General features: G+C 37.7%; 1 protein-coding gene across 5 annotated transcripts in view; it reads right to left on the bottom strand.

Annotated features, from left to right (window-relative positions):
- The window catches only part of pkp4 (plakophilin 4), a 35,289-nt gene extending 9,443 nt beyond the window's left edge, over positions 1-25,846 (bottom strand). The window contains exons 1-11 of one of the 5 annotated variants that reach the window (XM_084426687.1): positions 25,498-25,846; positions 20,330-20,460; positions 17,199-17,311; positions 13,489-13,523; positions 12,439-12,555; positions 9,764-9,960; positions 8,387-8,819; positions 3,778-3,936; positions 3,450-3,660; positions 2,812-2,944; positions 1,595-1,808 (exon numbers count right to left, since the gene is read on the bottom strand). In XM_084426687.1, coding sequence (XP_084282813.1) covers positions 1,595-1,808; positions 2,812-2,944; positions 3,450-3,660; positions 3,778-3,936; positions 8,387-8,819; positions 9,764-9,960; positions 12,439-12,555; positions 13,489-13,523; positions 17,199-17,311; positions 20,330-20,455 — 1,738 coding nt within the window. In that variant the 5' untranslated portion in view covers positions 20,456-20,460; positions 25,498-25,846. Of the gene's footprint in view, positions 1-1,594; positions 1,809-2,811; positions 2,945-3,449; positions 3,661-3,777; positions 3,937-8,386; positions 8,820-9,229; positions 9,961-12,432; positions 12,556-13,488; positions 13,524-17,198; positions 17,312-20,329; positions 20,461-25,497 lie in introns of those variants that run through there. The other 4 variants (XM_084426686.1, XM_084426688.1, XM_084426690.1 and 1 more) reach the window with 4 other exon arrangements.
- Positions 25,847-27,089: the final 1,243 nt, after the last annotated feature.

The following is a 27,089-nucleotide window of genomic DNA, read 5'->3' on the forward strand; positions in this document are numbered from 1 at the left end:
TCCCATAGGAACCTTTTCCTGGTTGCATTCGCAGCACAACTCTGAAGTGATGTAAGCCACGCTTGTTGTTGTGACTTTTTTTTTGTGACTGCGCTGAGAACGCCTGAGCACACATCGCTCCCATTCTCCATCTTCATTAGTTTACGATATGTTTAACAATCCTGCCTAATAGGTTATTAAATAGAACTGCTGTACATAGAAAGTAGACAGTAATGAAAAGTTATTAGCTTATGCCATGTGGTTGATGTCCAGTGTTGCTAGCTGGGCAGAAATACATAATCGTTTGGCTTGGTCACTTCAAAGTCACGTTGGATTTTCTCCTCAGCGTAAAGGTTGAGAGGTCCATCTATCACTGTTTTCCATGTTCATAGAGTTCGTTCCTCCAAAAGGAGTTCCTAGAACTAAAATCGTTTCTAGTTCCTTTGGTGCGAACGCGCCAAAAACCGGGAACTCCGGCGAAGGCCCCTAATAATGTCTGTATTTATCTGATCAAAAATACAGTAAAACAGTAATATTATGAAATAATATTACAATTTAAAATAACTTAAAATATCTTTTTTAATATATTTGCAAATTAATTTATTCCTGTGATAGCAAAGCTGAATTTTCAGCATCATTACTCCAGTCTTCAGTGTCACAATGTCCTTTAGAAATCATAACGACATACATTATTTAAACGCATAGTGTGAAATTTAGTCACATAAGTGATTTACTTTAAAGTAATTATTATATAATAATTATTATTATTATTTTTTTTTTTACATTACAAGTAATTGTTTAATTTAATTCATATTTAAAAATTCTGTTAAATGTAACAATACAGTAATGAACTGATTTTTGTGTGATTTCTCAGACTTAAATAACTATAAAAAATAAATAATGGCAATTACTTTTCTTAATCCTTTAGCCAAATGCTTTAAATCCATTTAGCGATCAAGTTAAAACATGCCATTGTACAGTTTACATTTGTTTTGTTATTGTTTATTTCCATTTTTCATTTTAGGGTTTGCATTGAGAATTTTCTCCTTTATGAAAACTCCTTAATGTATAATAAGAAATTAAAAACACACTTGATCATTTAACAGCTCATTAGAACAATGAGAGACACATTCAGAGGAGTGCAGTAAAACTGTAAAGAGACAGTGGGAGTGCAACAAAAAATCCCGCAGACAGAGATCATTAACACAAAATAGGCTCTGTGGTTGCGAGTATGTGTGCAGAAGAGAGATTTGTTTTTGCTGAACAAACCTGCTGCCTCTGTTTGAGAAATGACAGTGAAAATAAACTCTATACATCTAGAAAACTGCTTGGGAGCGTAGAATTTTCCAGTATTTATCTAGCGGTACTTAGGGTATCCAGCTTGGATAGAATGTGTGTGCGTGCAAGTTTGTGTCAGCTCAGCTTTTAATCAAATACTTTGTCCCTCCACATTAATCACAGCCACGAGTTCCAATGACTGTAATCTCTGATCTGAGCTTCACAGCTCCAACTGATATCACCACAGGCGCGAAAGAAAGCGAGTCAGAAAGAGCGAGGGAGTGAAAAAGCAAAAGAAAGACTCTCTTATGTCAGTCAGTCATGTGCCCCTACTCACCGGTTACGAGCTCTCGCACTTCAGAGTCTGGAGTTTTTCTCAACACACGAACCAAAGCTGGGATTCCACCGGCATTCCTCACACACACTTTATTATCGTCTGTGGCTTTTCCGTACACAAGGTTCCGCAGAGCTCCGCAGGCGTTACGCTGAACTTCCAGGGTTTTGTGATCAAGCAGATCCACCAGGTGCCGGATTCCCCCCAGACGACACACCTGGAAGCATACAGTAAGAGTGTGCAAGTGCTTCTCTTTCTGCTAACTAGCTAAAAGTAGACACATTTTTCAATAGCATACTAGTCATTTAACTGCCATTTCAAAAGACTGTAGCTTTTCCAGTAATGACCAGTAATTTATTCAACACGAAATGTTAAAACCCTACATTTATCACATTGTTTGCACAAGCAGCTTTGTAGCCAAGCAGACATTTATTCATGTGAATCATTAAATGAACAGTCATGATTCACTAAAATGAACCAATAATTCACTGGTTTGGAGTTCATGCATAGTCCCTGTGAGCCATTTTACTTCTATATAGGATGCGTTTGCCCTATTGTCCTCCTAAACACTTTCAACACTTGCTTTAGCAGATAAACACTATCAGTGTAAACGTTTGGGGTCGGTTTTGTTTGTGAAAGAAGTCCCTTATGCTCACCAAGGCTTCATTTATTTGATCAAAAATACAGTAAAACAGTAATATTGTGAAATATTGCTACAATTTAAAATAACTGTTTTCTATTTATATATTTAAAATGTAATGATGGCAAAAGTGAATTTTCAGCATTACTCCAGTCTTCAGTGTCACATGATCCTTCAATATCATTCTAATATGCTGATTTGGTGTTCAAGGAATATTATTACAGTTGAAAACAGTTGTGCTGCTTAATATTTTTGTGGAAACTGTGATGCATATATTTCAGGGGGGGGGTTTATAGAAAGTTCAAAGATCAGCATATAGGCCTATTTGAAATCAATATAAATGTTTCTACTGTCACTGCGATCAAATTATTGTGCTTAAAAAAAAAAGTATACATTTCTTTCAAAAAGACCCCAACCTTTTGAACAGTAGTGTACACATTTAAAATCTGTAGTTATTATAAATAATGATGCCTCATCCTGCACTAAACAGATTTATGTCCAAGATTTTTGTCCAAATAGATGTGCATAAAGCAACTAAATAATACTTTATTAAGCGCAGTGTGTGTGTGTGTGTCCATACCTCTGCCTTTATGCGGTTATCTCCGTAGCAGAGGTGCTGTATGTACGCTGCAGCATTGGCCTGGACAGAAGGGAAATGATGCTGCAGCATCCGGATCACCTCTGGCAGCTCGGGGTCTCTCCAGGCAAACTCCCTAACACCCCCCACAGGCATACAGAATTCAGATGTCAAACACACATACAAATATGAAAAATATCCCACATTGACAAATTAATGTTTGCAGATTTAAATAAAATATTCCAATCTTTTCACTCATAATACTAGTGTTTACATGTTAGCATCAGGGCAAACAACCAAATACATCAAATCGTTCCAGCTTCTATTTTTTCCCCCAATCACATTTGTCATTAAAATATGGACTGCAAATGTGAATGAACGCTCAGGCGATATGGTTTACATTTTCTGTCAAATTTACATTCTGTCAGCAAACTAAACATGCCTAGAAATATGATTACAAAGAAACATGCACAATGTTGTGGAGAATCAACAAATATACAAGTTAGAATAATGCGGAAGACATGCTGGGTTTCATTTACAAGTAAATTCTTCATGTTTTAAATGTAAATGCTTTCAAAGCTGGTCCTAAATCTTTTCTTGAAGCACTCTGCAACGTTTGTTGACTCGATTCGGCTTTTCACCTTGGATCTTTGTGAGCACTGTCTATGGAAGGCGAGCGTGTGACGGCGTTGTCGACGGCAGCTGCGTGTCTGTTGTAGTTCGAGTCGGCTTGGCGGTAATGGGCGGGGCGATAGGTGTCAGAGTGCGTTGCCATGGAGCCCATTGAGAATAACCCTCGCTGGTACCTCAGAGTGCTACACTGACTAGTGGTCCTTTGTAAAGTACCAAACCCTGAGTGAGAGAGTTCGCAATACAGTCACTGTTAAGATTAACACTGTGGAAATGTCAGACCTCATTCACTGAGTTTGCAAAGACAGCAGTGGTGCGTGAAGGACATTCGGCACATACCTGTATTGTTTCTAGACATAGCGCTCTGGGAGCCGTGCGTGGGGCTCTGGTACAGAGGGTTCTGGAAGGTTCTGTCCTCGTATATTGGTGTGACGTGGCAGTCAGGAGAGCGGGCTTCCTGGCCTAACTGGCTGTTCTGACTATAAGAGGTTTGCAAGCCTAGATGAAGATTAGAGAATCACAGTCGGTCAATGTCATGAGTTTATACATTAATAAAAAACTGACAAATCCACTCTTTAGATTAGTGCATCCAATCTATGCAATATTTCTCAAAAAGATTATACTCCACTGAAAAGATCAGCTTACAATACACTCTTAAAAATAAAGGTTCCAAAAGGGAGTTTTTGCAGGGATGACATGTAAGAACTGTTCACTAAAAGGTTCTTTGGGGACCCCAGAATGGTTCTTCTAAGTCATCAAATGGTCTTAATGAAAATTGTGGCATTCACCCTTTTCTTTAATATTTTATAATGGCTTTATTAATTTTTTTGTGATACTCTGCTTTTCTTTAATAATGTATAATGGCTTTATTCATTTTTTTTTGTGATATTATGTTAGGGTGCAGGGTTGTCATAATTTGTTGCAGTACGATGGTCATTGTTAGATTTGGTTGTTCTAGTTATTTGATGTTTTCATAAAATGCATCTAAACATGTATATACTGTATGCTTGACTTGTAGAATTTTTTTTTTTAATCATGTGATGTAACACCCTGATGTACAGTACCAGTCAAAAGTTTGGAAACATTACTATTTTTAATGTTTTTGAAAGAAGTCTCTTATGCTCATCAAGCCTGCAGTTAAAAAAAAAAAACAGTAATATTATGAAATATTATTACAATTTAAAATAATGGTTCTCTTTTTTAATATACTTTAAAATGTAATTTATTTTTGTGATGCAAAGCTGAATTTTCATCAGCAAGTACTCCAGTCTTTGGTGTCTTATGATCCTTCAGAAATCATTCTAATATGCTGATTTATGATCAATGTTGGAAACAGTTGTGCTGCTTAATATTTTTTTTATAACCTGAGATACTTTTTTCAGGATTATTTGATGAATAAAAAGTTAAAAAGAGTACTTGCTGATAAATTCAGCTTTGCATCACAAAAATAAATTACATTTTAAAATATATTAAAAAAGAGAACCATTATTTTAAATTGTAATAATATTTCATAATATTACTGTTTTTTTTTTGTTTGTTTTTTTAACTGCAGGCTTGATGAGCATAAGAGACTTCTTTCAAAAACATAAAAAATAGTAATGTTTCCAAACTTTTGACTGGTACTGTATATAAGTGCCTACTTGTGAATGGTTTGATTGTCTGTGTAAGAGCCATATGGCTAAAAACATCACTTTTGGTGAGAACAACATGCAAATTATTAATCTACTTATGGAGATGTGGTGTGCCAACCTTTTCAGTGAACAGTTCTTAAAAGAACAACTTTTTTCTTAGTGTGAAGAATATTAATCTAAAGAACCTTTAGTGCAGCCAGTGGAAAGGTCCCATGGATGTTAAAGGGCTCTCCATGGAATCATAGATGCCCATAAATAACCTTTATTTTTGCAGCATGAATTTCCATCCAGGATGGTTTGTGCAGATTAGGTGCTAGATCCTGATTAAATTGTTGTTCATCAGCAAAGTCAGTCTGTACAACCAATCGGCTTTACAACCAGATATGGAAGAAATTAAATTGTGCTTCACTAGGCAAATGAATCTTCGACTGGGGATGTGAGTTGTATTCTATAAAAACAGTCTGCTTTAATTAACCACTCCACTGGACTTTCACACCTTTAGATGTATCTGTGAGAGATAACGACCTTGATCAAGTACGAGGCGTATTCAGCCGCAAACAGTTTTTATACTGAAAGAAGGCACTACGCAGTGTTGCTGTTGGTGACATGAATGTCAGTTTGCCTGACACAATCAGAGATACGCATACAATTAATAGTGCAATTTAGACTAATTAGTCAAAGGTCTCTCCCACACATAATTTCATGGCAAACAGGATACAATAGATTTGCTCATGAACGCCTACCCAAACTTGCACACCCAATTACCCAACTCTTGGAGAATAATTTCTGAAACTACTGACAAACCCAAATGCTTAAACTGACATTGCTCATTAGTGTACAAGTGTTTTAAGAGCTGTAGAGCATGTATTCCCATGCAACCTTGTGAGACTGACATTCAAAGCCAGAGGTTTCAATTGCAAACATCTGACCCACAACCTAAGCAGACAAACTTCGATCTCTGCCTTCAAACTATCAGCTGAACAGACATTCCAGTCAGTATCAATAGGCATATTTGGCCATTGCGAGTTTATCACATTAGCTGATAACCATGGTCACTTGGTCTACAGTGTTAGTGCCTCCTTCTGTCAGTACCAAAATTAATCGTGATTTTCATTTGAACGATCCTGATACTGATTCTTCAATTGTATTATTCCCTACTTTCACTGTAGGCAGTGTTTTTAGTTCTGCCAAATCTGAATCTTCAGCGCCACGGCAAAGAATGAGTGTGAAAGTGAGTTTGCAGTCTGTATTGAATGTGGTGCAATAAAATAGTCTATTGTGAATCAATGTCTAGAAAGGCTGCATGCAAAAACAATGTAACCAGTGTAAACAAATGACACATTAAGATTCAGTTCTTTTAGTGAAACAAAAACATACAGCGTGACCAGTGACCAGTGACCCTGATTTCTGAAACAAATCACTCTTTTAAGCCAGTTCTTTTCATGCATTTCTAAAAGACAAGTTACCAATTTGAATCGGTCTGAAAGACTGCAATGATGTATTATTTACAGCTCTTGGAGAGAGATAATTTATTTTATATGTACGCAAATTGGGCAATATACTAAATTAATAAGAATACAATTAAATCTGAAGAGCCTGCGAATCAGAATCTTGACACCATGGTAAAGAATAATTACCATATGCAAATACTATAAAATGTACATAGTACTCCAAGGAGCTTAAAAGAATACAGTACCATGGTGGTACTGTGCTTCATGTCCAAAAGAATTAGGAAATATCCCTATTCTGCCTTAGTCAATGTAACATTAACATAGAAATGCCTCAATTGGGCTCTAACATGTCAATCAGACTGGCAATATCACAAGCTGTGAAGCGAACAAAGCTGCAGAGCTCGCTGGCTTGGAACAGCCATGCAGAATTCAGTGAGTTTGTCTTTCATAAATTTCTAATCACTTCATACATCTCCAAATGTTTATTCTGAAGGGCCTGGAGTTAAAAGCTTAGTTTTCAAAGGTTTTACATCACGCATGATCTACAGAGAAATACGGCCTAAATGGGGCAGTGGGGCTCATCTGAGGAAGTATCCCAGAGTCAGTAATGTGAGATTATCATCAGAGTAATCCTACAAAACACTAGAGCACACAAGCACAAGCATAAAGACATATGCACGCACACACACACACACGTCAATATCCATGCAGCTCCAGTTTCATGTCGATGTTTATTGCAAATGGAATTGAGACTGTAATACGATTTTGAAACAATATACTTTACAGGCCCTATATTAATGCATCTCAGCACTTTTGATTCACAAACGTATATGCACACACAGCATCTTGTAATCAGAGGGTTATGATCATTCGGGTAGGAGCAATTACTTTAATAATTTTTTGCACTTTTATGAGAACCAATTTGTGTCAATCGCGCTGTGGCGCCCACCTAGACCATCACCACGTACAGAGTCATCTTCTGACACGTTTACGTCGAGAGATGTGTTAAGTGTTCTTCCTGTGGCTCTTGCAATTTTAAGAGACAGTATGAGTCATAGATTAAACCGAAAAATGCTTAATAATTCACATTTCAATAAAAATGCTTAGTTATTCACATTTCTTTCCATGTTTTGAAAATTCACCTCATGAGGGGATTTTCAGGAAAGAAATACCTTCTTAAGCCACGGAAGATTTTATAATCCAAACCAAACACGCATACAAACACAGATAAGTGACAGCATTACTAATCCTTGTATAATATAACGCATATACAACGCTAAGAAAGTTTCACACATATCAAATCTGTGTCCTTAAATCCGTAACTCTTCAAGAGTGCTGTAGAAATTGTGTTTGATAGAGTTCTGGCTTGGTCAGGATGGAGGAGAAAATCGTTTTATGGATTTGAACTTTATAGAATAAAGTTTTATGATTTAGAAAATCACTGGTTGCTGTTAAACTACTGTTTAAAAGTTTGGGATCATTAGCATTTTTGAAAGACGTCTCTTATGGTCAACTCTGCATTTATTTTAAAAATACAGTAACACTGTGAAAAGCAATTTATTCCTGTGATGTAATTGAATCCCAGTTGATATGCCGCTCAAGAAACATTTCTTATTAGTATTACAGTTGAAAAAAGTTCTCCTTATGATGCATTTTGTTTGATGAATTGAAACAGCATTATTTGAAACAATGTTAAAGTCTTTACTGTCACTTTCGATCAATTTAATGCACCCTTGCTGAATTAAAGTATTAATTTATTTACAAAACAACTGATCCCCAAAACTTTAAGAGGTAGTGTACTTTAGAACAACTCCTAACCTTAACAATAATAACTGTAAAATAGGACAGTTTTAATGTGTAACCTACCTGTAAGGCTATCCGGTCTTGAAAGAACCATCCTCTCAAAGATGTCATAGGCCCGAGACCCAAAAGAAGAGTGAGTGCTTTCATATGCACGCGTGTCATGCTTCCCCAGGGTCCCGTACTGCTGAGGCTGAGCTGTCATACCGGCCCGCAGGAGAGTCGGAGACCCAGACTCTGACCCCGTCCCGTTTCCATGGCGTCCCAAGTAGCTGGAGTGTACTGGTTCAGGGGCGTGGCTGGAGGTAGGAGGCAAGGTGGTGCCGGGAAATATGCTAGGTAGAGGACGAGGCTCTGAGACTATGGGCGAGCCATAAGGGCTTCCAAGAGAAGTACGCAGAGGCTGGCGGGACGCAGGCGGGGACGGGGTGTAGAGTGGGGATGGAGCACGAGATGGAACGGAACTGACTCGTCTCATGACACGCCCACTGCCGCCCACCTGAAAAACACATTACAGACAGACACTATAACCATCATACATACACTTACATTCAATTCTTAACAATACTATAAGATGAATGATAAATCAGGCATGTGATCAGCTAGTTAATAATATGTATTATACTATAAAACACAATATACTATATTAAATAAAAAATTATATTTGCTTATATAAATTAATGTTATTTTATTTTACAGAACAACGATACAATTACAATACTATATTTGTGGCTGTCTTATATGCTTTGCTTTCAAAAGTTTATACCACAGAGCTTTTATTTTGGCGACAAACAACAGGAAGTTCTTAAAGCTTCTCTTTGGTTGATAATAAATGATTTTCATTACAAATCTGAGATGTTTGGCGTATGTTGCGTTTTCAAATGCACGTTATAATCGAGCCGAACTCACAGCAGAGGTGGGCTTCGTGTGGAGCAGCATTTACTGCGACCCGAGCCACTCCGGAAACACCGGAAACATGCAGACACACGGGGCACCGCGCTTCACTCTGAAACATGCTAACTATTATATATCTCGATAAACCATAATCTTTTCCATTTCATAATCGCCTCGACTGACGAGAAACACTAGCCAACTTGAACTTACGAGCATTTGCCGCTTGGCGAGAGTTAATTTTGGATCCTTTCTGATATGCATCCTGTCCCGCACACCGCCCCTAGATGGCGTCGCTAGCTCTTACAGTGTTGTCGGAAACATTCCGTGAATGGAAGGTATTTGAAAACGCAGCGTTTTGCAGTGTTTAGTTTGTTTAAGGCTATTTCGCGATTCACGTGCGTCATACTTTTCAAGGCGAACAACGCGGAAGTCCGTATACATATAGAAAACTTCCATCCCTGATTGAAATATCGTTCAGAGCTAATGACATTCGAAAAAGCGAAAATAGCATACAAAGTTAGATTAAGCAAGTTATTTGCGTGTTTATACCTGTGCTGAGGCCTGTCCTTCAGCCCTAGAGCTCATGGCAAAGGTGGGGCTTCCACTGGGGGCGGAGCTTGTCGACTGGGACCTCCCTTCTGATCGCCTGGGCGTCACTGTGTTACTATAGTAACCACTCACCTCCTGATATCCACTATCCGAATACGAATTCATTTGAGTCGAGCTGCGTGAGTTTGCAGCAGACCCTGAGCAAAGGACACAGCAAGAAAAAAGCAAACCAGAAAAATACTGAAATAGACAAAAGATTTTCTGTTCAGAAATGGTGAAACCTTTGTAACTTAGTTGAACTAAATAGGTTAAATACGACTTAAGTTCTATTAATAGAATCGGTGGCCTGTTGTCAATTACCACAGGATATAATGACGACTCGTCCCTCACTTTGTAAAAGTGAATGAGAAACATATACTTTGGTACTAAGGCAATACTATAATTAAACATGTCATGATACCAGTTTTACTATAGTATCGGTAATAAATTTGTGCACTTGGTCGTTCTTAAGCAGTTGCATTATGTAAACAGTTAAGTTATGTATCATGTTAATGTAAACAGACAGAACAAAATCAGGATGATTTGCTGTGCCTTAAAGGTATTAGAAGTACTTTGGCTTTCTTCATAGATATATATACTAGATATACATCTAGTGTATATATCTATGGGCTTTCTTTAGCATTGCTGTTCTTCGTGTACAGATACCACAATGTTGTTAGAAGCTGCACTGCCATCTATTGACATGGTTCAGCACGATCTCTAAGTTTATTTACGTTGATATTTATGTAAATTATGTAATTTTTATTTTAATTATGTTTTGTCAGTCTTCTTCAGTCGTATAGGTAAGATACCAATTCTCCTGATGCACTTTAATAACCGTGTTCCATTGTTTAATTTTCGCTTTCGTGTCACCAAACAACTCTACTAGTGTATCCACAGACAGAGGCGACAGCCAATGAGCGTGAGGATTCTCTCCGACGTTTACTGAAACACCGCGAATCACGTCATTTCAACATGGCGAAACAGACAGGGTCGACCCGCACCATGTATAAATATAACACCTTTTATATAAAGTTATTATGAGTAGTCTTCATCTCATGTGAGTGTACATCATTTACATGGCTTTTCACACAAACACAACACATGTTTTAATGTGTAAAACATTTAAAATTAGCACCAAACTACTTAATGCACCTTTAAAATGAATCAAACAGCAATATTTACGGGGGGGGGGGTTACTGCTTATTTGTACTTTAAAACTGAATGTGTAGTCAAATAATATTTGAGAGTATTGAAAAGTAATGTTTACCCTATTGCTAAATAATTGAAAGCTGCAGGCCATTGTTTTAATTCAATTTTTTTTATATTGATATTCACATTTAATTATTTCAATAAACAAGAACACATTAGTTTTTGAAGTATTAATGAGAGTTGTTCATTTTCACTCTAATGTGTACTGTAATGCGCTTAAAGTAGAAGCCTACCAGGTTAGCTGGCTGTGCCAAAAATCACATTATGTTAAGTATAACCATAACACTTAAACATTAGAAGCGTTTCCTGGCCAAACAGCAGCCGTACCATGGTGCAATGATACGTAATAGTATTTACACAGTACTCTAGTCCAAGTATCTAAAAGAATGCCATGGTACTACCATGCTATGCCCCTTTCAACCAGCAAAAAAAAAAGTAAACCCGGTTACCTTTGCTTGACATACTGTATGAACCGTAATAATACGACTTTTTCCAAGGAGCAATAACTTTATAAACATCAACATCAGTATTCCATCAGAAACACATAACCAGACTTTCATCCACAGCAATCCACCTCAAAAGGATAATTAGCTTACGAAATGCAAGTGCATCCCAGCTAGGTTTCCAAACACTTTTTACTTTCAGTAAGCATAATAATAATATGAAGTGTTTCTCGAGTAGCAAATCAGCATATTAGAAGGATTTCTGAAGGATGCGACACTGACGACTGGAGTAATGAAGCTGCTAAATATTCAGCTTTGTCATCACAGGAATAGCTAAAATGTATTAAAACAGAAAGCAGTTATTTAAAATTATAATATTTTACAATATTATAGCTTTTTGCTGTATTTTTGATAAAATAAATGCAGCATTGGTGAGCATACAAGACTTCTTTCAAAAACATTAAAAAAAAATCGTCATAATTTTAAACTTTCTAACAGTAGTGAATAATTGTGAGACAACACTGGCTGCATCATATAGTAGCCGAAAACAGTATGTGACAAATTAAGTATGTCTGAATTCACGGTACTCATAAAAGAGTAGGCAAAAAGTACCCGGATGACCTGCTTCTTCCAGCGAGATTCTGAACTGTGCATATGATGGACACTTTCCTATCCCATGAGGCAACTGGGATTAGTGAATGGAAGTAGAGTGTAGAACATACTTTTTTAACAGTCGTGAAGTAATTACTTATTGAAAATAAGTACCTACTCCAGACAGAATGTGATTTCGGACGTAGCCACTGTTTTCTGTGGTAATCAACAGCAGGCCACAGATGCTACAGAAGCAGGCCACAGATGCTGCCCATAGATCTTTAGTTGTATTTAACTTGGAATATTCCATTAAAGCATCAATACAAGTATAAATTGTTCACATAAGAGGAAGCAAAAAGCAATATGGAGTGTGAATGAACAGACCCTCACTTTCACGCAGAGAAATCTGTTCCAATTCAGGGGAGTAAAGTGGCCCCTGTCCTCTGACCCCAAATGTGGGCGAGGTGCAACCATCCGACGGCTTGGACACACCTGCACCTGAGGATTCTGGTTACCAAAGGGTTAACACACTGTGAGCAGGTTTAATCAAGATACAGTTACCTAGACCTAGCATTAACCTCAAATGTTCCATCATTTACCCAATTTTAAAGAACTGACAGATTATTTGAAATGATTTCAGTCATTTTGACAGATTAAAAATAAGGTGTCTTATCTATTGTGTTTCCTTAGTTGAAAATCATTCTCACAGTAAAGGACGATAATAGGAATTAGAACTTAAGAAAAAGGTAGGAAAGTTTAAGCTGCTCTGTGATAATAGACCATGAGAGGCGTGCGTGAGTGAGGATTTAGGGACGGAAAGAGATTCCAAGTGTGGTTCAGTGGAATAATTCATGGGATGTGGCTCATTATATTGGGTGACCAGATCACAAGACCTCAGTGTTTGTTGTCTTTTTCAGAGCAGAATAAAAAGAAAAAGTCCAGAAACAACAACAACACAGTAAGACGAAAAGAGCTCTTACCACAGTTTCTGTGATTAAAAATACCAAGGATTACAATGTTATACTGAGCGATGATGTTAAATTTGACTTTTTAAATGAAATGTTTTGGTGACTGAAGTAATAAATAAATCATCCATGACTTTAGTTATATTATTTATGGTAATGGAGCATGACTTTGCTATACTGATAAGTTGTAGTGCAACTTTAGGAGACTGTAACTAAAGCAACAACATAATAGCCTGTGCTATTAGGGAAAAGAGAATTTAGGCAGGTTCAATCCACCAAATGTTGTGGTGCTTTAGAGAACAAAAATCATTCAGCTCAACCATCTAATGGTCAGTGTTGCAAGCTAGACTATGGGATGTGTGTTGTACCTATGCGACCACAGTGCTGTCTAAAATGTCAGAATTATTCTTACTCGTATTTACAACAGGTGACAAAGGGAAATAGCAAGCAGGAAGAGAAATAGACAAAAAAATACCTGCAGATCTCCACAGAAGAGACTTCTCAGAGGAGCTGAAAAAAATGAAGACATGAGAAAGGATGAAATGAAAGGAGAACAAAGACATACGCAGTGCACAACGCATCTGAGGCATTTTATGAAATGAGTGCCTTTTCAGCTGATTGAAAAAAAAGATTAAAAAAATTCGAACAGACCGATATTGTGTTTAAGTGTTAATAAATTGTGCAATCTCAAGCATAATGAATTGATTTGCCTTCAGAAAAGTAAGTGTTGACAACCCACGCCATACATAAATAAACACTTTTTTATAGAAAACTATTATGAGTACAGTCTTCATCTCATGTGATTGTACACCAAAGAGCATGATAAATGGAGCTTAAAAGAAAGAAATGATTCCTAAAACCTCCTTTGTAGGTTTGTAACAAATTTGCATAATGCCAACCTATGGTCTTCATTGGCTGCCCGCGATCAACTTCTACTGTAGTTGTAGCTGTGGCCTGGAAGAGCTTGGTTCGTGTTGTCGACATATCAAGAAGACGCTGTTTTCTGCGCTGTGAAAGCAAATCCACTTTGCATGCACTTGGCTGAGGACTCGGGCTCGATACTGTACTCTACTGATACAGTAAAACTGACATCATCGTTACTGTTCATTTCACTGTATCACTCAAGTGCTGAGGAAGCCTCCGCAGATGAAATTCAGATATGGTAATGGGTGTTTTGTTTCCGATCTGCAGTAAGACCAATCACAACAGACTGGGCCAATGAGAGCAGAGCAGGCTCTCGGAAAGGAGGGCCAATCCTTTAGAACCGTTTCAGACACTGTGAGAAAAAGAGGTGATGCTGCAATGCACAGTATATTATGAGAAAATGAAAGTGTTTTTAGCCTTGGATGCATGTAAACATATTCCAGGAGACCTCCAAAACAAAATTAGTAACCTTTAAAATAAAATAATAGGGGTACTTTAAAAAACAAGAAACATGATGGTGACAGGGTTGACACATACCTGGTGACACAACCTCTCTTTTAAATAAGAATACATTCAACTAAAATATACAAATGTACATTATATAGAGATACTAAAGCGAAAAAAATAGCTTTTATTGTCATGCACAAGGCATTTGGTCAAAAGGGCATCCTCGTGGCAAAAAACAGAACATTATATATTAAAAAAATGCTGTTGTTTTGTTGGTCTGTTATTCTGTTGGCATTAGCTATTTATATTTCTAGTTATTTTTCACCCATATGTTTATGAGAAGCACAAATGGCATCCGTTTGTAGAATGACCCATCTCATCTTCCAATAAGTCAATGAAAAGCAAAAAGATACGCTCCGTTTGCTTGCCATTAGGAAACCATTACCAGTGAACATCAATCACATTGTTAGTCTACTGACTGTCGCGTTCATCTCTCTGACACAAATTTTAAAATCCTGTCCGGTTAATCACAAGAAATTAACACACTTGTGCATTTGTAGGAACTGAGGGAGAATGGCAAGAATTAGGACATTTGGAGTTCAGATTGAATAAACATCAGAATGCAGACACCACTGTCCTAAAACAGCAGACAAGTGTCTGCTAATGCCTGCCAAAATGTGTAGCTGTCTGCAAAGGAGAGGTCAAAGAACACCGGTCATCAGGGTACAGTGACAGCTGAAGGGGGACAGCAGGAATGCCACGTTGAGAAAGGTTAAAAGGTAATGGGTTGCATGGTAGCAAGAGTGCACGAATGGACCCTCTTCAAGCAAAAGGAAAAAAATGTCCTGTATACTGCGGCAAAACAGCACAAGCCATCTGAAAAAACAGAACAGACACTCCTTCGAACACGAGGAGAACAAACAAGGCAGCTGACATGTGCTTACACACATACAGGCACAAAGAGTTCAATGTGGCAAAGCAAGGGATGAGGAAGAACCGTACTGCTGTTAACCAGATTGTAAATAAATCTTCCTGAAGTTATGGCTGAAGCAAACGTCTCTGATTTATCAGGAGCACTCTTTCCATGACATTCATTAAATGAGAAACTTTCACAATAGCCCTAAAGCTTGAATGTGTTTATGGTAAATTGACAAACACCCACTTGCCATAAAAGTAATTATTCAGTGGGGAAAGAGAGATGACAGTTTATGCATCACTGCACACTTGTCCTTCATACCGTGACACACCATGAGAAATACAGAACAGTGAATGCTGCGTTTCTGTACAGTATGTACAGACTACATATACCGTACAGTTTAATTTGTTTTTCACGTGTCAGCAGGGGCGTAGGAGTGATCCATAAAGTGTGGGGTGGAGTGGGGGGGTTTAAATGCGTGGTTGCCACGGATACACTCATGAGATACATTTGAAAGCTAAATATCATAAAAGTATAATAATCAAGCCTAAAACGTCCTTGTGACGATTACGTAAAAATGCATATTTTGGTGCTATGAATATTAATTCTGTTAAGTGGAATTAACCATGACTGATTAGCATAAAGGTGGATGCTGGTAGGTGAGCAGTGAGCACTAGCCATAAATACAGTATTATATATAACATTATATATATATATATAATGTTTTGCCTTCGCCCTGCATTTACATTTTGTATTCCATGAAAGAAATGTCAAATGACGTGTAAAGTGAGTAAACGACAAGACAGTTTTCATTTCCTTCAGTACCATCACTGCCAACTATTAAGCTGTAAAAAAAAACGCACCAGCAACAGTGATCAAATATTTAAAACCGTCCATGTTTTGAATGGAAAAACATGCTGAGCAGGCCTCATGGTAATAATGAGAACGCGATACAGATGTTCTTTTCATAAATAAATTCTGCCATCATTTATGCCGAACTTGTCTGACAAGACAAGCAAGAACCACTGATGTATGACGTCACTGATGTTAAACCTGGTTTGAATTTATTTATTAAAGGATAGCCTCTTGAGATGCAGCATCTCATTTTCAAGAGGGTCCTATATTTGAATGTCTAGACATACAAAGAGCTTTAAGAACAACAGCAAAATGAAAGACTGTTCCTCACACAGAGCGATTGCGCAGTTCGGAAACTCAGGAGGTTGTGAGCCATTGCACACGTTACGAATCAGTTAACCTGATAATCATGTCAAAGCAGGTGGTACACGACTGTACTGCACGGCGAGCCGGCGGCAATCACATGGGCTTTCACGCTAAACACGGGGACTGGAGCTTTCAATGTTGCTGCTATAGCTTTGGATAGAAAATAAAAATAAAATAAAAAGACGACTGTACAAATGATTGGGTGGAAAGCAGAGAACAACACAGCCACAACTAGAGAGTGTATTTATGTGTGTGTGTGCCACCGGGCTGTAATGATATTCATAAATCTAGCCTATGTGACGTGGTTGTGTATGATTTGGCAACAGGGGACAGCCTATACACTGGTCAAAATCAGCCGGACTCCCTGAATTTTTTTAACATGTTTGAAAATTGTCGGGAGGTGCTTGTAACGTATTAGGCTCGGCTCGAAAGTCATCTCGCACAGTGCGAGCTGCGAACATACGAGAATCAACGATTTCCATGCGTTTTCTTCCGAGAGAAAAAAATCACCCGCTTAAAAAACAAAACAAAAAAAAACATATCATTTGGAAATATATGGGAAAATAAATTGTAGATTTATAGATATTTCATTAAATCATGAGCTATTCCTTCAAATCCCACTCACAGAGCAAATTAATTTAGGTTTTATCATAGCGTTTTACAAAGCTGCCTCTTACCTGTCACTCGCAGCACCTGGAGACTCCGCCCCCAACCTGCATCGTTCCAGCTGATTGGCCACAATCTGTCTCTCTTCTTCAAGTTCTCTGGTAAGCCGTTCAAACTGGAGCTCCTTCAGAAAGACAGGAGGGACAAAAGTTTCACCATCACTGCCTTCTATCATCAAAAACAAACCCATAATGTGAACGCAACACACAGTTCATACCCGTTTCCAGTTACAATGTTAATTTAGCTTCAAAATGCATCATCTTTAAATCCCATTCCTTCTCAACTTCCATCCTGTCACGCTGCTCTTTGCTTCTGAATTTGTGGCCTCTTCCCCTCCTCTTATTCCGTCTCTGAAACCTCGGTCTCTGTGTGTGTGTGTGTGTGTGTGTGTGTGTGCGGAGGGCGAGAAGGCTGCACTGTTGGCCTGCCTCTCTCTGATAGAGACAGACTCGTTGATGCAGCTGCCCTTAAAGGAGACACACACTCTTTCACACACATATAAACAGCCCCACATTGCTGCTGTATTGGCTATAGTGAGGAGAAGAAATATGACTGTTGTGTCACCGCATATTTTCATGATTGCCTGCCATTGTTACATTGCAACGAAACGATTCTGGAGCATTGTATCTGCTCTGAAATTGATATTAAATTCAGAAAGTATTTCAGGTATCACGCTGCCAAGCACTAGAAGATGTTGCAATTAATGTAGCCAATGAATAGGAGAGATTATTGAGTGTTGTTCTCCTGGAGAGATAAGTCAGGCAATGGCTATCTGCCTTGTGCCATGCTGTGAGCTACCAGCTGTACCAGGTCTCTTCTATTCAACCTATTGTTCAGAGTGACAATACTTGCCTATGTCCTGATTCTGTCCAAGAGGAGCACAAAGAAAAGACAAGACTTGACCACACAAATCACTGCACTCACACACACACACACACACACACACACACACACACACACACAAAGCAATAAAGTCCATGCTGCAATTGCTGGTGTCTGAGTGAAACATGTTAAGCCTGGCAATGGGTCAATCAGTTGGATTTTAACAGAGATTCACAGCGTTAATGAACGCTATCAGCGCTAACAAGATTTGTAATGATTAAGCTAACAGTTTAATTAGTAATTTTCATGACACTGAACTGAGACAGATTTGAAGGCTGAAGCATCAGACCTGATGCAAGAAAACATGCAAATAAGAATTGTAAAAAATAAATGTTAAATTAAAATTAAATTAATATATATATATATATATATTAAAAAAAATATATATATAACATACATAAATAATATATAAAAATAAACTGATAATCAAACCATGGTAAAAAAAAATTCAGTGTAAACATGATGTGAGGAAACAAAAAAGAAACTTGTTCTTAACCAAACTGGCTGATAAAATAAAACATAATAAAAAACATTGGTAATAATAATAAATTAGTAATAATTAAAAAAATTAAACTTGATAAAAAACACTACTTAGCTCTCAAATTCAGTGTAAACCTGAGGTGAGGAAACAGTTAAAGGGGCTATATGTAAGAATTTTGATGTTTTATTCACTTTTTTATTGCCAATGAATGTGTGAACCGCTTGGTTCGAAACGAGACCTTTACCAACTTCCTAGGTTGTCTATGAAAGCTGGTAGGCCTATTTTTATATGAAGGACTCGCGCTCCCAAAAGCCTCTCTTCTGTTCTATGACACATCGTGAAACAAACGCTTATAATGTTCAGGATAATGCCGAATGAGCCATTCTGTACTGTAATGACAATGCGTCCTGCAAAGAAAACAGGTTAATTAAAAAAAAAAAAATGGTATCATATCAGTGTAAATTTAATAACCTCATCTGTCGACATGATGTCGACAAACATCTCTATGATCATATGCTTTCTTATCTGCTGTTCTCTCACCACTGTCATTTTTGTTGAGTATTTATTTTCTTATTAAAAGGAAAGCTTGCAGAACATATTTGCATATTCATCTAAACGTCGCTCTCGGAAGCGTGGACGCCATCGGGATGATCATTAACAGTATATCGCTGCTAAGGTATTCCCAGCTTCTAACTAAGAATGAAAATATATGTATATTTGGGCCTTGAATCACATTCAGTCTCTTGTACATGTGCACGAGTGCGAGCGCGCGCAATAATAAGTTGTTGGCTGCAGTTCACTTAACAGCCACTGGTATCGCTAATAACAAGGGTTTCTGAAGTCTACATATAGCCCCTTTAAATAAGAATCTTGTTCTTAAAGTCCCCCTGTGGTGAAAATCAAGTTTTTAATGTTGTTTATATGTCTATGCTGTGTTTTTAATATGCCTTAAGACAAACCATTAGCATTTCATTAACAGTGAACTAGCAGGGGAGTCTCGAGAGATGGCAGGTTATCCCGGTATATTTTTTTGTTGATATGAAAAATCGGGTAGAGTTAGCAATATATCGACGTTGTAAAGAGAGACACCATTGTGCAGCATTTACCTCAGTAAATTGACCATGTTAATCTCTGAGCTGCCGTGAATGAGTGGAGGTGGGCCTAATTTGCATATTCACTGATTCACGCATACTAAATGAGGCAAGGGTGTAGAGTTACATTCAAGCTATTTTAAGGCATAAAGAATTTTTTTTACAGGACATTTTTTTTTAAATGTCATTTTGGTGATTTTTAATGGATAAGATTATTGACTACAGGGGGACTTTAACCAAATTGGCTGATAAATAAAGTAAAATATATAATAAAAAACAATAAAATAAATTGGCAATAAAAATGTATAATAATAAAATAAAATAAAAAGTTACTTGGTTAAATTAGATATTATAAGCTCTCAAATTCAGTGTAAACTTGATGTGAAGAAACAGGTAAATAGGAATTTTGTTCTTAAACAAATTGGCTGAAAATAAAATAAAATGAAATAAAATCACTCTGTGCAGGAAACAAGGTTATCAGCTCTAAACTTCAGTGTAGACTAGATATGTGTGTCCTCAAAGCGAGCTTTCCACACCTAAGAATTAATAATGCAAATATGACTTTTGACTAATGAGCACAATGTTGACGTAATACATCTACAATCTGCAGCCACTCATGTTTGAGCTGCTATTTAGATTACAGCTACCCTACAGCCAGACGCAAGCAGATGGAAACGGTGCGGTATACCTGCTCTTTAACAGAAGCCAGCAGGTTGGTGGTGGTGGCATCAGTCGCCATGTTGTTGTTGTTGGATCTTCCCTCACCACTCAGCACCTCCCTTTCCTCCACTGGGCTTTGCCTTGGAGTAGGCATTCCCCCTACACACATGAACACACAAACACACAGCTTTTACCATCACTGATACTCTATCAAATTAAAAGTGACAGTATTACCTATATTACAAAAGGTAAATAAACCCTTTCTTGTTATCAAAGAATCCTGAAAAAACACGTGTCATGATTTTTACAACAATATTAAGCAGCAAAACTGTTTTTAACATTAATAATAATAGGAAATGTCAGCATGTTTGAATGATTTCTGAAGGATCACGTGACACTGAAGACTGGAGTAAATGGCTGCTAAAAATTTACATTTTAAAATGTATTAAAATAGATAAAACAGTTATTTTAAATAAATATTACATTTAAATTAAATATATATAAACATATACAAATTAAAGAGTATATTTGAGACAATATTTAATCAAAATGCATTAAAAATATTTCAAAACAGAAAACGTGAAAGAGTCAGTACTTTGTGGGACTGACACTAGAATGATGCAGATACCCATACCAAATTTTGGTATAGTAATTGACCTAGCTGATATATAAGTGAAGGTGACTTCCTTGAAGTCAACATAACACAGTAATCATACACATTTTACTTCTTTAATGTGGCAGGACTTGATGTTATCTACTGGGAATTCATTTAATCATGAAATGCATGCTGCAAGCTGCATCCACTTTTAAGGAGGCTTTTTGACTGAGATGCAGAAGCTGAAGGTCAAGTTCATCCTCAAGAATCATCATGTACAATTTGATGAAATATTCTGCAGACAAACTTTATTTCTTTGGAATAATGTGCACTGATGAATCGTGCACAAGGACCAGGAACATACATAAAGCAAGCAAACAGGCCAGGGACACTTTTAATTTCATGTTTATGGTGTATAAGAAAACGGCATGGAAATCTCTGTCCATTGCACTTTTTTTAGACTGGCAAAGAAAGCCTGGAGTTCTTGGCAGCATTACGGCAGGGCAACAAGGGATGTATTCCAACGTGTGTTCCAGCATCCCAGCATGCAACAGCATGACAAGACAACCTGTTCCCTTTCCAGTACCCTCCCCCAACCAACAGCAAAAAAAATAGTATGATCAGCAGATGCACTTATTTTCTTCTTCCTGGATGCTAGATAAAACGAACAAGAACAAGAACAGCCTATTTTTCAGCTTGGTCTACCTGCATTTTTATGTCAAAGCAGATCATGCAAATAACATAAAGTGATATTTTGAAGAATAGGATGTTCTGGAGTACTAAGATTAGACGGAATGAGATTAGATCTAACATAAGATTAGAAGCGCAAAAACTACACATTTCAAAATTGACTAGTCGTCTAACCCGTATTAAGAGTTCACCTGAGCCCAATCATTCTTTATGTGTTTGTGGGCACTCTTGGGATGCGTTCTTGTGTTGGGATGCGTATCATGCGTTGCGTTCTTGTGTTCTTTTGGGTTTTCAAAAGTTTCAGAGACGTTGTCTTGAAAACTTAATATTCGTGGAAAAGATGCACACAGTGTACGTCGCAACGCAATGCAAGGCTACAAGTGAATGTCATTGAATCATTCACTCAACCAATTTGTTCAGGATGAGTCATTGATGAGATTGTATTGTGTTTAATGTGTTTATATTTTGAAAGCTGCATGTTTTTCTTTACCGCTTCCCTTTTATATGCTCAACGTTTTATTGTACAGCAGTTTGGTGCAACTCTGTTGCTTTTAAATGTGTTATAGAAATAGATTTGACTTGAATAATTTAATAAACTGATTCGTTCAAAAATTAATTAGTTCAAATTAATAAATATTTGTATGTAAAAACTTGACAGTAAAAAACTTCCATTGTCAAAGTTTTCCGAGGATACAGAGGATCTCCTGGTGTGATGTTAATGGCAATTATCGAATAAAACATGTACTGTAAACTACAGATATTTGTTTCTGATATTTTTTAATTATTAAAAACTGCAAGTGAAGGTCTCAAGATTTAGAATTAGAAGTACGCATTTTACGCAATGATCCTACTGTCAATGTAGGCCTGTCATATTTTTCATTAGACTTAGAAGTCCCCCTGTGGTGAAAATCAAGCTTTTAATGTTGTTTATATGTCTATGTGGTGTTTTTAATATGCTTTAAGACAAATCATGTGCAAATTCATAAGTCAACACCATTGATGAGTATTTTCTCCTTAAAACTGCGGTGAACCAAAGACAGTCTCAAAAACGCGGTCTCTGGTGAAATCTCTGGTGTTTCTGACGTCACAAACTACCTTGTAACCAATCAGGTCAACGTGTGATCGCCAAAGGGTGGATCTTTGAGCTGGAGTGAGTGAGTGGAGGTGGGGCTAATTTGCATTATTCATAGAACCCCGTATACTAAATGAGGCAAGGATGTAGAGTTACATTCAAGCTATATACATTCAAGGAAAAAACTTTTAAATGTCATTTTGGTGATCAAAGATGAGTTTTAAGGAATAAAATGATTGACTACAGGGGGACTTTAACTACAAATTACAATTCCTGTTCATCAATACAGTGAGAACCACCAGACCCGCTATAAACACGTATATATACTCGATTTAATTGAATTAATTGAAAAGTGTATTGTCCAAGAAGTAATAGAAGATGTTTGCTGTCGTAATGACGACAGTAGCACACACAAAAGTAGTAGCTGTTCCGTACGCACCATATGCGTACCTCGCCTGAGCCCAACTGAACAGTGCTTTGGCCCGCCTCTTCTAAGCGGGCCAGGGACGGTTCAGCGAACCATTCCCGGGCATGGTACGGAGCGATCACACTAGTCAAACAAACTAGGCTTTGGGGGTCAAATGTGCTTCAGATCACCTAGTGTGAGTACACCCTTAAAGTCAGGATACACTAGGTGGCTGTTACTAGACCGGTTGTTGGACCAAAGAACAGCTTGAAAACAAACTAATTAAACCTACAGGCACTGATAAGCGCTACCATGAAACATTAAATGGCACGCAACAAAAGCGGAACGAAACAGAGCTGCTCGTTTGAGCAGTAAGTCCATTTATCAGCAAAACACACTGTGTGAGCTTAGAGCAAAATTATAGTATAAAAATTTGGACCTATAAAAATGAGGTTAACATTTTTATAGATGCTACTGTTTTTGTTAATGAACATAAATTTACATCTACTGTCAAATGTGCATTTCTAAAGAGACAAAACATATAATGTTAATTTGTGAAAAGTTCACCATTTAAACTTTGAAAGATATTTATTGTAATAATTAGCGGGAAAAAAAATATATCGTGATAGTTTTTTTTTTGTCATATCGCCCAGCCCAACTCACAATTTCTACCCAATAAAATATTTAACAGCTTGGCATAACTAGAAAGATTTACATCCTTTCTATAATTTTTTTAATATATATAAAATAATGAAAACATATCTTATTTTTAGTTGTTTTAGCTCATTTAAATGCTTGTTTTAATTAAATAATTTTAAGTCATCTTGAGGCCCCCTTGGAAGGTTGTTGAGGCCCCTGGTTGAGGACCATTGGTTTATAGTGCATGCAACGTATATTAGTATTATAAGTTTTTAAATATGTAGAGTGATGTCATTGCACAATGATGTAAAAGAACCATGGAATTGTTCTTTTTTAACTGGTTCATTGAAACGAACCGTCAGGAGAAGAACCGGTTCACGGAATTGAATCGGTCTTGCCATCACTAATGTGCAAAACACACGCATACATACATAATCCAATCATTTAAAGCTGATAAACTTCATAAATGGCAGTAGCCCACTGTGCTGGCATTTACAAAAATAAAATCCAAAATCCACTTTAGAAGTCCTTAAAATCCCCACCCACCTCCACACTGGATTTACCAAGATGCTGCTGTCAGTCAGAGCACAGGGTTTAAATACAGAGGAGAAGGGAGGAGAGGAAACAAGCAAACCATCCTATTAGCCGCGATGACCAAGAAACAGTAATAAACTGTTACTTATAGGAATCATCTGACATTGTGTAGTTACCACTACCACCACGTCTCTCAGAGAGGTCATTCCATCACTTCTAATGAATAGCAAAACTTGGCCTTGGCCATTATAAATGCACATACACACACACAAGTCCCTGGGATGCTTCTTCAGACCACATAACATGCCAATGCAGTGTAAAGACATGCAGCTCAGTCTCTGAGGAACCACGTCTTACTGCATCATGTTGCATTGTCCCTGCAATCTTTACATACTGTAATTGTGGACTGCTCAAAGCAAATCACCGCACAGCAGCAATTACATGATGGTGCACAGCAGCAAGCCTGCATTCAATCTAAACTCTGGTCAATATGATGAGGCAGCTGAAACTGCATCCATTCCACACTGTCATTACACTCCAAACAACCACAGAATTCTTCTGGATTCTGTCGAGCTCCAATTATTAGAGCAGTAGTTGAGAGCAAGGACAGAGAGGGATGCTCAATTATGCATAAGGAAAAGTGGCTAAAAGGTGGTCCAGCCTCAGTCCCAGTGACAGCATCTACCAGTCATAATGGAGACCAGCCTACCTCACAGTGAAGGCTGTGGGATACTGGGCTGTAGGGTGCCATAACACATGTCATCAAGGATTACAATTAATGCAACTGACTAATGCAACATGCAATGCATTGCCCAGGTTAAGAAGGTGATGAACATATGGACTAAATGCGCCATGCAGGGTCAGAAGATGGACCAGAGATGATGATGGGAGGTGTAGGTATCTCCATTAGAGGTGGACGCGACACTACACCTGATCAAGTTATTCAGCTTTATGCATTGAACAAGGCCATCAGTCCATTTATGTAAGCATAACTATAGTACAAATGCATATTTTCTGCATAGTTAATCACTGCAATGAAGAAAGACAGATGGAATGAGCTTTAAAGCAGGCATCGACAGGAAAGAGAACAGTTTCTCAGCTTGTGCTCTAACCACAGCGTCTATTACAGCTCAGTTTTGAATTTGACTGAATGAGAGATTCACGAGATATAGCGATAAAGCAGCGATGAATTCCCGCCGCCAGCGCGCGCCAGATGTTAGCAACGCTCCATTGGAGCTGCGCGAAATCGCCAGGACTTACCGCAAAACCGCCGAAATGCAAATTATTCACGGACACCGATAAATCCATTTGTAAAAGAATCATAGGATGACATTCTTTCCAAAGGTGTTTTCACGCGATGGATGAACGGGCGGCTCCGGCTGGGTCTCGCGCGCTGGGCAAGAGGGTCAGAGCGCGTGACGTAGACGCTCCACATAGAGAGATGCTGTTTCAGGGCATTTGAATGTGTTGCCATGTAGTCGAACAGGAGTTGATTTAAAAAAATGGAGTTCCCATCGAAGTAAACTGAAAAATACGGTTACAGAGCGAAAACAACAATCCCTAAACGGTCACATGAGTGACCATCTGCTCGTGGTGCGCATTAACGCCCACAATTCGTTACTTTGAATAGATTTGATATATTTTATTTAGTCTTCTGTTGGTCGGATTTCAAAAGTATTCGGGTTAAACAAAGTCCACATAACTTTGGCGAAGACTAGCCAGCGCATCATAAATATTTTGTAGGATGATTAAAAAAAAACGTTTTTCTAAAGGCTTTTTCAAAATGAACATTAGGCAACATTGCCATCGTGTGGATAAAAGGGCATCTCCCATTGGGAGTGATCTAACTGCTTCTGTCAGATGATAATGTTCACAATCAAATTGTATAAAATAAAGAGTTATCTGTAAGTTAAATAATTAAGAAAACAAAGGTTTCGCAATTCGTTTTATTATAATTAACACAAATGGCAACTGAGAAAAAAACAACAACAATAAATTCCCACACATTACATAACTGTTTAAGAGGTGCAGAGTAAGCAAAATACCCGTTCTGCCAGATGGAGTACCAAAGCCTTTTTGAGCTCAGTTCACCTCACCTTCTGCTTTACCCATCAAGTTTTTGGACCTCGGCTCATCCTTTAGCCTCCTCTCATGTTCTGCCAACCAGTCACACATATTGAGTCTTGGACCTGTTAGAAGCCAGCCAATGTTCAACAACCAGGGCTGTTATGAACCATGTGGGACTATAAGTGATTCTCAGGTAGCCTACCTCAGCCCACTGTCATGCCAGGTCCAATCCAATCCATCCGAAAGAATACCAGTGGATACCAGTGTTAAGCAGTCAAAATATATAAAATAATTAGCAAACAAATTCATCCACAGAAGGGTTTATGTGAATTTTTTTCTGTACAAAAGGCACAGCTCTTCAGCTCATAAAAGAGCAGTAGGCTACAACCTGTTCAGCTTCTAACAATGTCCGCATGTGGCTTTTAGCAGATGTCTAACATCCATTTGACTTGCAGAATAGATTAATTGCAGATCCTGAAAGTTAAATGCCCCAGTCAAGGGTGGTATGATGATTAAGTTGGCCTGTCATATCCTGTATGGGTCACCGCTACCTGGAAACTAACCTGAAGCCTTTACTGCAATGTTCCTTAATTTAACTACTCCTGCTTGTTTTCAGTTTTAAAATTAAACATCTTGAAGTCAGAAACTCCTGTTTCTCATCCCCTTGGGATTATATTATTTTATTCAGTGATAGTAAAGACATTTATGATGTTTAAAAGATTGAAAAGATTATTGTAAATAAATGCTGTTCTTTTGAACTTTCTATTTATCAAAGAATCCAGAAA

The sequence above is a fragment of the Rutilus rutilus genome (assembly GCF_951802725.1).
Source record: "Rutilus rutilus genome assembly, chromosome: 12".
NCBI classification, from domain to species: Eukaryota; Metazoa; Chordata; class Actinopteri; order Cypriniformes; family Leuciscidae; genus Rutilus; species Rutilus rutilus.